The sequence below is a fragment of the Hylobates moloch genome, unplaced genomic scaffold, assembly GCF_009828535.3.
Source record: "Hylobates moloch isolate HMO894 unplaced genomic scaffold, HMol_V3 SCAFFOLD_15, whole genome shotgun sequence".
NCBI lineage: Eukaryota > Metazoa > Chordata > Mammalia > Primates > Hylobatidae > Hylobates > Hylobates moloch.
The window spans coordinates 93,191,607-93,202,983 of record NW_026652290.1 but is presented as its reverse complement, the minus strand read 5'-3'; the positions used below and the strand labels follow the sequence as shown (position 1 = coordinate 93,202,983).

General features: G+C 49.0%; 1 protein-coding gene across 7 annotated transcripts in view; it reads right to left on the bottom strand.

Moving 5' to 3' along the window:
- The window catches only part of HIF3A (hypoxia inducible factor 3 subunit alpha), a 47,083-nt gene that overhangs the window by 10,228 nt on the left and 25,478 nt on the right, over positions 1-11,377 (bottom strand). For all 7 annotated transcript variants that reach the window (XR_004252131.2, XM_032176483.2, XM_058428759.1 and 4 more), the window contains 4 exons: positions 9,440-9,558; positions 8,050-8,240; positions 4,801-4,905; positions 909-1,180 (listed from right to left, as the gene is read on the bottom strand). Coding sequence is in view for 6 of the 7 variants with exons in the window: in XM_032176483.2 (XP_032032374.1) it covers positions 909-1,180; positions 4,801-4,905; positions 8,050-8,240; positions 9,440-9,558 (687 nt within the window). In the remaining variant the exon portion in view is untranslated. The remainder of the gene's footprint in view (positions 1-908; positions 1,181-4,800; positions 4,906-8,049; positions 8,241-9,439; positions 9,559-11,377) is intronic.

Sequence of the window (11,377 nt, the reverse complement as noted above, 5' to 3'; positions counted from 1 at the left end):
CATCCATCCATCCATCCATCCATCCATCCATCCATCCATCCATCCACACACACATACATACATAAACCCTTTCCACCTACACATCCATACATCTGTCCTTCCATCAACCCATCCATCTATCCACCTGTCCACCCATTTAAGTGCCAACTATATTCATTAATAATTCCCTCCCTCCATCATTTAATAAGTCTTTATCAGGCACCCACTTTATAGCCAGTACCAAGCTGGGAGCCTTGGGAGATACCAAGATGTATCCATAAGGATAAGACCACTCTGGATTTGAAATGAGCACATGCTTGTAATTTAGTTCTAGACAGTTTCTTTTCTTTTTTTCTTTCCTTCCTTCCCTCCCTCTCTTCCTTCCTTCCTCCCTTCCTTCCTCTCTCTCCACTCTCTCTCTCTTTCTTTCATCTTTTTTTTTTTTTTACTTGACAGGGTCTCACTGTGGCTCAGGCTGGAATGCAGTGGCACAATCACAGCTCACTGCAACCTTGATCTCCTGGGCTCAAGAGATCCTCCCACCTCAGCCTCCCAAGTAGCTGGAACTACAGGCATGCACCACCACACCTGGCTTAGATAGTTTCTCCGACACTGCAGCAATGTCTTCTAAACTCTGACAAAAATTGTCACTAGATCAGATATAACTATGTTCCAAAGGAGAGAGCCCTGGTTGACAGGTGGGATTTGGATAAACAGCAAGAGCAGTGGAGGGTACTCCAGAAGGGGTATACAGCCTAGGAAAAGGCATAGAGATTGGCACAAACTTGGCATGTGCTGGGCCCACTGAGGGCCTGGCTGGAGCAGAGATCAGGGTTAGAGAAATGGTGAGGGATGAGGCTGAAGCAGGAGGCAGGGCAAGACGGGGTAAGGGGATGCTGCCTTGATGTCCCCCCTTTACTGTGGCTCACCTCTTCCGAGTCCCAGCCATGGGAGAGGATGCTGAAGGGTCTCCTCTGGAAGGGCTGGAGCAGCTCAGCCGGGGGTCACTCCCCCAACGGGGCAGCAGGGAGGGCTCAAGGGCTGGAGGTGACAGGCCATGGAAGCTTCGAGCACGGGGCCGGGGGACAGCCCCCAGAGGTCTGTGGTAGGCCCTCGGTAGCTGCTCGCTGGCGTTCAGCTGGAAGTCATCATCCATGGAGATGTAGGGGGCCAGCATCTCCAAATCCAGAGCATCAGCATCCTGCAGAGGGCAGGAGGGAGGTAAGAGCATGAGCCTTGGACTTGGGTGGACCTTGGCTGAAGTCCCAGCACCACCACTTCTGAGTTCTGTGCCTGTGGTCAACAGTCTGAGCTTCAGTTTCCTCATCTGTAAAATGGATATAAGGACTCCCTGAAGAGCATGTTGGAGAAATCCTAAATTGGGTCAGAAGCATGGTAGCTCACACTTGTAATCCCAGAGCTTTTAGGAGGCTGAGTCGGGAGCATCACTTGAGGCTAGAAATTAGAGACCAGTCTGGGTAACACAGCGAGACCCCCACCTACACAAAAAAGAAAAAAAATTAGCCAGGTGTGGTGGCTCATGCCTGTAGTTCTAATTACTCAGGAAGCTGAGGTGGGAGGATTGTTTCAGCCCAGGAGTTTGAGGTTGCAGTGAGCCATGATCACACCATTGCAGTCCAGCCTGAGTGACAGAGTGAAACACTGTCTCAGAAAAAAAAAAAAAAAAAAAAAAAAGGAAATCCTAAATGCCTCAAAGAAACCATTGGTCAAAATCTGAACATTGAGAAGACTCAGTGAGGGCTTAGAGAGAAGTGGGAAACATATCACTGGACACCAGAGGAAAGAGAATTTTTGTCCTGTAGTGGCTGGAAGTTTAGCAACACTGTTGCCTGCAGTTACGTGGAAAGTAGAAAACATAACAAATACACTAGGTGATCCAGCTAAGATTCCCAGCCAGAGTGTTGAAGGGGCTGCCTGATTTCTTCTTGTTACTTATGGTAAAAGGCAAGAGGAGAGAGAGATAAAAAATATTTCTCCTAAAGGAAGAAATGTTAAATATGAAGGAGATAGTACTTGAAGGTTTTGAAGATTCTCAACCTCCTTGTGTAGTGAATAATTAACTTTACCCAAAGAGAGGTCTGGCTTTTGTCCCAGCTCCTGGAAGGTAACCTCTAAACCTTCGGAATTTTCTGAGTGATAGTAGTGTCTTTGCTATTCGCTGTGGGTCCTTTGGATAGTTTGTGCTTAACCAGGTGACTCATGGTGAGACCCTAGATAGGTTTTGCTAATGAGATAGCTCAGGAAGGAGGCTGGCCATGCAGAAAGAACCACCACTGTGATTAGAGGGTTGGGGCTTTGGCCCACACAAAATCAGCCGGATCCAGGGAAGGTAAAGGTAGCATTGGAGACTGAATTCAATTACATGGGCGGTAATTTGCTCAATCATGCCTATGCAATGAAACCCCAATAAAAACTCTGAACACTGATGCTTTGGTGAGCTTCCTAAGTTGGCATTACTCTGCACATATTGCTACATATCAATGCTGGGAGGACAATATGTCCCTGAGGAGAAGAAAACTTCCCATCTGGGACCCTCCAGTCCCAGATTCCACCTATGAATATCTTCCTTTGTCTGTTTCTGATTTGTTTTCTTTCATTATAATAAAACTACAATCTTAAGTATAGCACTTTCTGAGTACCATGAACACTTCTAGCAAATTATCAAACCTGAGGGAGTCTACAGGAGTCTGGGAATCTCCACATTGGTAGGCAGCTGGTCTAAAGTAAGGGTGGCCCTGGGGACCCTCAAACTTGTGTCTGATGTCAGAAGTCTTGGGCAGACTTGGCAGTCTGGAGAACCATGCCATTAACCTTGAGTTTGGCTGACTGCAGGAGCCCTCCAGATGGCAAATGATGCTAACATTAAGAAGTGGTCTCTGAGCCAGCCTGGTGAAACCCCATCTCTACTAAAAATACAAAAAATTAAGCTGGGCATGGTAGTGGGCACCTGTAGTCCCAGCTACTCAGGAGGTTGAGGCCAGAGAATCACTTGAACCTGGGAGTTGGAAGTTGCAGTGAGCCAAGACTGTGTCACTGAATTCCAGCTTGGGTGACAGTGTGAGACTCCATTTCAAAAAAAAAAAAAAAAAAAAAGTGGTCTCAGAGCAATGAAGAGCACCCTCGGGCCACGCACAGTGGCTCACACCTCTAATCCCAGCACTCTGGGAGGTTCAGCCCAGGAGTTCAAGACCAGCCCAGGCTGAGACCCTGTCTCTATTTTTATAATTTTTTTTTTTTTTTTTGAGACAAGAGTCTCACTCTATCATCAGGCTGGAGTGCAGTGGCACAATCTCGGCTCACTGCAACCTCTGCCTCCCTGGTTCAAGTGATTCTCTTGCCTCAGCCTCCCAAGTAGCTGGGATTATAGGCATGTGCCACCACGTCCAGCTAATTTTATTTTTATTTTTAGTAGAGACAGGGTTTCACCATGTTGGCCGGGGTGGTCTTGATATCCTGATCTCGTGATCCACCTGCCTCGGCCTCCCAAAGAGCTGGGGTTACAGGAGTGAGCCACCACACCCGGCCCCCAATTTTTTTAAAGTCCTAATGAAAGAACTTGTGATATTTGCCCACATGGATTTCAAAACTGCCATGGACCAGGGATATATGCATGCCCCTCTTCCCCCTCCTTTTTGAATAGTAGTGTCTATTCCTGTCTCACCACTGTATATTGAGTATGTGGGTGACAGATGACTTGTCTCCATTAGTCCACAAGCCAAAATGTTGAGAGGAACTGTAGTCAAGGAACTTCCCCAGCACCAAGACCAGATTCAGATGATCAGATTCTGGACTTCAAGCCGATGCTGTAATGGGAAGAAACTCTGGGAGACTTTGGGGGGCCTTGAGAGGTGGGTGAGTGTATTTTGCATGAGGGAGAGACATCAATCATTGGAAGTTCCCAATAATCCCTGCCTCTTGATGTTCACACTCTTATGTTATTGCTTCCCACAGTGTACAGGATTGATCTATATGACCAAAACAATATGGCAGAAGCGATGGTTTGTCACTTCTGAGATTAGGCCATGAAAGACTGTGTCTTCAGTCTGGGACTTGTTCTTTCTGTCTCTCTGCTTTCCCATATGTCTCTTTCTCTCTTTGTTGGATTGCTTGCCTTAGGGAAGCCAACCGCCATGTTGTGAGGACACTTAGGGAGTCTATATAGAGGTTCACGTGATGAGGAACTGAGGCCTCCAGCCAAAGCAAAGTGAGGGACTGAGGCCGGCCAACAACCTCATGCGTGCAACCTTGGAAGAAAACCCTCTAACCCCAGATGACTGTAGCCCTGACTGAGAGTTTGACTTCAACCTAATGAGAGACTCTGAGCAAAAACCAGCGGCTAAGTTGCTCCTGAATTTCTGATACCCAGTATCCATGTGACATAATAAATAGTTGTTGTTTTAAGGTGTTAAATTTTTAGGCCATTTGTTACACAGCAATAGATAACTAATACATCATGCTGCTGTCATTTTATCTATGCACTCAATGAATCATCCATCCAAATATCACCCATCCATTTTTCATCCAGCTATCAAAATATCCATCCAAACATTCATCCACCCACCCACCCATCCACCCATCTATCCATCCATTAAAATATCTGCCTAAACCTCATCCATTCATCCACTATCATCCACCTAATGAATACAATGGTCCATCCATCCATCCATCCATCCATCCATCCATCCATCCATCCATCCATCCACTCATTCCTTTAGTCATCCCACTACCCTTCTCTAAAGCCACATATGCGAATCCCCAGAATGCAGGGCTAAGGATTACTCCTTCCATGCCAGCCCTTACCTGAGCTATATCTAAATCTGTCTCCACTGCCTCAGTGTCTTTCCCAGAGGTGAAGAGTCTGTGCACATTCTCGGTGCCCACAGGTAGTTCATGTGGGAGATCAGCCTGTGGAGAGATGGAGTAGAAACTTCACGAAATCTTGAGCCTGGGAGGTATCAACATTAAGACAGTCTGCAGCTCAAGGGTAGAAGTGGGGATCAAATGCCAGGCATCTGAGGCACCAAGGGGGTCCAATGGCAAATGCAGATGAGTTTCGAACCTGGGTGTTCAAAACTCAGAATGCCTGGGTCTGTGTAGATGGGCAGGGCAAACATGGAAGTTCCAGTTAGAAGGATCAGAGCCTGGCCGGGCTCGGTGGCTCACACCTGTAATCCCAGGACTTTGGGAGGCCAAGGTGGGTGGATCACTTGAGATCAGGAATTCGAGACCAGCTTGGCCAACATGGTGAAACCCCGTCTCTACTAAAAGTATAAAAATTAGCTGGGCGTGGTGGCACACATCTGTGGTCCTAGCTACTAGGGAGGCTGAGGCAGGAGAATGGCTTGAGCCTGGGAAGCGGAGGCTGCAGTGAGCTATGATCATGCCACCGCACTCCAGGCTGGGTGACAGAGTGAGACTCTGTCACACACACACACACACAAAATGAGCTTCAGGCCAAGACTTTTTTTTTTTTTTGAGAGGGAGTCTTACTCTGTCACCCAGGTTGGAGTGCAATGGTGTGGTCTCAGCTCACTGCGACCTCCATCTCCCGGATTCAAGTGATTCTCCTGCCTCAGCCTCCCAAGTAGCTGGGATTACAGGTGCCCGCCACCACGCCTGGCTAATTTTTGTAGTTTTAGTAGTGACAGGGTTTCACCATGTTAGTCAGGCTGGTCTTGAACTCCTGACCTCAGATGATCTCCCCACCTCAGCCTCCCAAAGTACTGAGAGTACAGGTGTGAGCCACCGCACCCAGCGTGAGGCCAAGACTTTCAAACAAATCCTCTGGGGTTAAAGGTCTTGGAGCCTGGAGTTTAGGGGAGAAACAATGGAGAGTTCAGCTGTCTCAGGGGTAAAGGATGAGGTCAAAGGTCACAGTCTATATTTCTCTGGAGAGAAGATATTTTCTTGGGGTGGAGAGTGGAGATGAAGACAGTCAACACTGGATAATACGAACCCACTGAGGTCAAAGGTCAGACTATCTTCACAACAAATAGTGATAGTAACTGGTATGACCTATTGAGCACCAGTAGGTGCCAGGTCCCTACTGAGTGCTTCTCATGAATACTCTCACTTAATGCTCAGAATAACCAATGATGTGGTGACATGTTATTATCTTTCTTTTATAGGTGAAGAAATTAAGGCCTCAAGAACTTGCTTGCCCAGCCAGGGTAACGCAGCTGATAAATGGCAGATTTACAATTAAATCCAGGTCTGTATAAATCAGGATATTAGACATTTTGACTCTTTGAGGTCAAAGTTCAGAGAACTGGATGCTTAGTCATAAGCTGGAGTGAGAGGAGGGTCATCTGTGCCAGTTCCAAACATCCCAGGTTAGGGGCCTGATATGGTTTGGCTGCATCCCCACCCAAATCTCATCTTGAACTATACTCCCATAATTCCCACACACTGTGGGAGGGACCTGGTCAGCGATAATTGAATCATGGGGGCAGTCTCTCCCATACTGTCCTCGTGATAGTGAATAAGTCTCATGAGATCTGACGGTTTTATAAGGGGAAGCCCCTTTCGCTGGGTGTTCATTTTCTGTTGCCTGCCACCATGTAAGACGTACCTTTCACCTTCCGCCATGATTGTGAGGCCTCCCCAGCCATGTGGAACCGTGAGTCCATTAAATCTTTCTCTCTTTATAAATTACCCAGTCTTGGATATGTCTTTAGCAGCAGCGTGAAGACGGACTAATACAGGGCCTGTGGTGTTCTTTTATATACATATATATATATCTATATATGATTTTGTGCATGGTTCCTGGTCAAACTCCCATGGCCCTTGTCTTTTGTTAGAACAGTCTTTTATCAGAACAGTCTAATAAAACAGTTCTAACAGTCTTTTGTTAGAACCCTGGGTGTGTTAGGCCTCAAGAAACAGAACCTCTCCAGCCTTCTTCTGCCCTCCTTTCACTTGCCCAAAGGCAGGTCTCTAATCTTCCCCTGCCTTTTTGATTGTGGGTCATAAGACTGTCCCCAGAGAGGGTCCTGCCTGATACCCTGGGGGAAGGAATGCTGACATCATGAAGCCTCCATAAAAACCCAAGAGGACTGGGTTTGAGGGGCTTCCAGATAGCTGACCCATGGAGGTTTCTGGAGGGTGGTGCCCAGCGACGGCATGGAAGCTCCGAGACCGTGCATTCCTCCATACCTCACTCAGTGTATCCCTTCGTCTGTATCCGTGCAATATCCTTGACAATGAACCAGTAAACCTAAATAAGTGTTATCCTGATTACTGTGAGCTGCTCCAGCAAATTAATCAAACCCAAAGAGCCAGGTACAGTGGCTCACACCTGTAATCCCGGGACTTTGGGAGGCCGAGGCCAGAAGATCACTTGATGTCAGGAGCTCGAGACCAGCCTGGCCAACATGGTAAAACCCTGTCTGTACTAAAAATACAAAAAATTAACCAGGTACGGGGGCAGACGCCTGTAATCTCAGCTACTTGGGAGGCTGAGGCAAGAGAATTGCTTGAACCTCGGAGGTGGAGGTTGCAGTGAGCCGAGATCACGCCACTGCACTCCAGCCTGGGTGACAGAGTGAGACTCCATCTCAAAAAGAAAAATAAAAATAAAAAAGAAATTCGGGAGGCCCAGACTTGTGACTGGTGTCTGAAGAGCAAGGAGCAGCCTTGGGGACTGAGGCCCAACCTGTGAAATCTGACACTATCTCCAGGTTGATGATGCCGGAATTGAATTGGAGGACACCCAGCTGGTGTCCGCTGCTTGGTGTGTGGGAAAAACTGCCCACATTTGGTCACAGAAGTCTTCTTCTGTGTTGATGATTGGTGCATTATTAGGAGAGCAGAGGAAAAACATAGCTTGAGAGAGTTTTTCCCTGGACGGAGCCAGACTCTGGAATTCTAACAATCGAAGAATCTGGATCTGCGTCTTAAAGGAACCTCAACCCCATCTCATCCCAACCTCCCCACTACACAGATGGAGAAGCTGAGGCCCAGAAAACAGTCAGGTTTAAGTCACAGGCCAAGACCACTTGAGGGACTGAGCACTGGATGCTGAGGGCTCACGTGGGTGGGATGGCTTACCGAAAGAGGACTTTGGGGGCACCGCGTGGTCAGCGGGGTGCTGGGAGTGGCCGCTACTGAAGCCCCATCCAGGATGGGTCCCAGGAGGCGACGGAGGTCAGGGCTGCAGAAACGGCGGGGGTCAGCGGCCAGGGCAGCCTCGCTCAGGGAAGGGGGGTGCAGGAAGGCGAGGATCCGGGGGCCAGGGGCATCTGCAGGACACATGGAGATGAGGAGGACACGGATTGGTGACTGAGGGCCGAGGGCCAGAGCCCTCCTTACCAACCCCAGGAACACAGTTGACATCTTCAGCAAGTCAGGATGGCCACTGTTCTTAGTGTGAGGGTAAGGAAGGGGCCTGGAGGACCCCTGCTGGGCCAGGTGTAAACTTGATTTTTATTTTTGAGATGAAGTCTTGCTCTGTTGCCCAGAATGGAGTGCAGTGGCACTATCTCAGTTCACTGCAGCCTCTGCCTCCTGGGTTCAAACGTTTCTCCTGCCTCAGTCTCTGGAGCAGCTGGGATTACAGGTGCCCAGCTAAGTTTTGTAATATTTGTAGAGACAGGGTTTCACCATGTTGGCCAGGCTGATCTCAAACTCCTGACCTCAAGTGATCCGCCCACCTCGGCCTCCCAAAGTGCTGGGATTGCAGGCGTAAACCACTGCTCCCAGCCCGGGTGTGAACTTTAGTGGCCAGATTGTGGGGAGGCTCTGAAAGGTTCAAGGGGAAGGGATTGCTGGCTCAGAATGGCGTTTGGCCATTCAGCTCTGGGGAGCTTTCACCTTAGGAGAAAAGACTGGCCCCAAGCCCTCAAGGAGGCTGTAAGGTCCCCAGAGGTTAAGACAAGGCCCAGAGCCAGCTCTGAGCCAGGAAAGGAAAGGATATGATATCAGCAATCCCACCCCATGCCCAGGAGCATGGGTGGCCAGCAACAGCTTGGAGAAGGTGAGGTCTTGAAGGACAGACCAGGAGGGAGGCTCATCCAGGATGGCAGGAGAGTGAAGGAAGAGGGAGAAAGGAGCCAGACTTAGGAGGATCAAGATTACTGGAAGCCAAAGAGCTGCAAAGCCAGAACAGGGAAGAGACAGAAGCGTGGGGGCAATGTGGAGCCACAGCAGGATTTAGAGCAGAGGCCAGCAAGAGACTGAAGCAACCATGCCATAGCCACAGAAGGGGAGGGAGGACAGGAGAGAAGAGCATTCTGGGAAACTGCATGTGCAAAGGCCCTGAGGCACGAGGCTGGAGTGTTCCAAGGGCTCTTAGGAGGCTGTGTGTTTTGGAGGCTGAGTGTGCAGGGAACAGAGGCAGGAGGCAGGTCCCACAGGGCCTGGTGAGCCATGTTAAGTGCTTGGGCTTTCTCCCAAGGGCCCTGGGGACACAACCCCTCCCGGCCCCAGCCCTGCCCCATACCAAGGCTGTCCCCAGGGTTAGGGGTGTCCTTCTGAGAGGGGGCGCCCCGCTGAATGGGTCTGCGAGAGTGTTGCTCCGTTTGCTCCAGGGACAGCACCACTCCGGTCTCTTCCACCCGGCTGGGGTACAAGGCAGAAAGGGAGGTGGGAGTCAGGGAGGGTCCTTGGCTCCAGCCCAGAAAGCCTGTTCAGGTGATGTCCTATTACAGAAGGCAATGGCGCCCAGGGGCTTGGAGGGCATTCTGCAGAAAATAATTGCTCACATTTATTTGTCTCCTACAAGGGTTTCATTTTTGTTGACTGCTTTTTATTCTGACAGCATTTTTTTTTTTTTTTTTTTTAAGACAAGGTCTCACTCTGTCGCCCAGGCTGGAGTGCAGTGGTGTGATCTTGGCTCACTGCAACCTCCGCCTCCCTGGTTCAAGTGATTCTCCTGCCTCAGCCTTCCGAGTAGCTGGGATTACAGCACGCCCCCACATCCAGCTAATTTTTGTATTTTTAGTAGAGACAGGGTTTCACCATGTTGGCCAGGCTGGTCTCAAACTCCTGACCTCAGGTGATCCACCTGCCTCAGCCTCCCAAAGTGCTAGGATTACAGGCGTGAGCCACTGCACCTGGCCTATTCTGACAGCATTTTTAAAAGAAAGTTAAGTTTGTCCCTTCCCAAGCTCCTTCTGTAAAAGGAAAGGCAGAAAAAAGAGCTGGCATTTAGCACAGCCTGGGCAGAGAGGAGGAAGACCGAGGGAAGGGGGTGGGGCGGCACTGAAAGAGAGAAGCGGGAGGAGACCTAGGAACAGAGAGGGGAGGCCCAGGGGCAAAGAGAGGGGTGAGCGAAAGGCTTCAGAATACCTAAATATTCTCTTTATAGATTTTTACTTATAAAAGTATTCTTAGAAAGGTATTGATGAAAAAATATATTTTTAACATAGTCTTCATTACACGACCAAATAGGAAGAATTCATAGGGCTGTAATTTTTATGAATAAGATTTTATTTATGCTGTTTCTATTCATAGATATTTTTCATATTCAAGGGAACAGGTTTAGAAATACATCCTTATGTCCCTGGCACCTCCCTTCACACAGTCTCTGGCTGCAGAGACAATCTAAATGCTCGCTGGGCAAGTTGGCTTTTGGAGAGTTGGGTGGGGCTGAGGATCAGGCCCTCATTTGCATCTCATCTGCATAACCCCCTTCAGGACAGGAGGCAGGTGGGCCTGGTCTTCCCATCAGCTCCTTGAGAAGCTATGACCTCTCCCCACCCTCAGTAAACCCTCCCTGGGCTGGAAACATCCCAATTTAGGCTGGATCAAAGCCACCCTTATACCCCTGAAAGATACAAGCACACACAATCGAACTCATACACACACTCGGTACACACAGGCACAAACAGGAGCACTCACATACACCTGAGTGCATACAGGGACACATATGCTCACACGCTCCATACACTTGGGCTCGAATATGTGCACATGTGACACATTCAGTTCACTCATTCATCATTCCACAAATATCTCCTCGTCAAGCACTACTGTGTAGTGGTTCATAGCAAGGACTCTGTAGTCAGTGGCCTGGGTTCGAATCCCAGCTCTGCTACTTACACAGTGGTATGATCTTGAATATGAAAATAAAATGTATTATTAAAATTAGGCCAGGCACGGTGGCTCACGCCTGTAATCCCAGCACTTTGGGAGGCCAAGGCGGGTGGATCACCTGAGGTCAGGAGTTCAAGATCAGCCTGGCCCACACGGTGAAACCCCATCTCTACTAAAAATACAAAAATTAGCCGGGTGTGGTGGCATGCGCCTGTAGTCCCAGCTACTCAGGAGGTTGAGGCAGGAGAATCACTTGAACCCCAGAGGTGGAGGCTGCAGTGAGCCGAGATCGCACCACTGCACTCCAGCCTGCGTGACAGAGTGAGACTCCGTCTCAAAAAAAAAA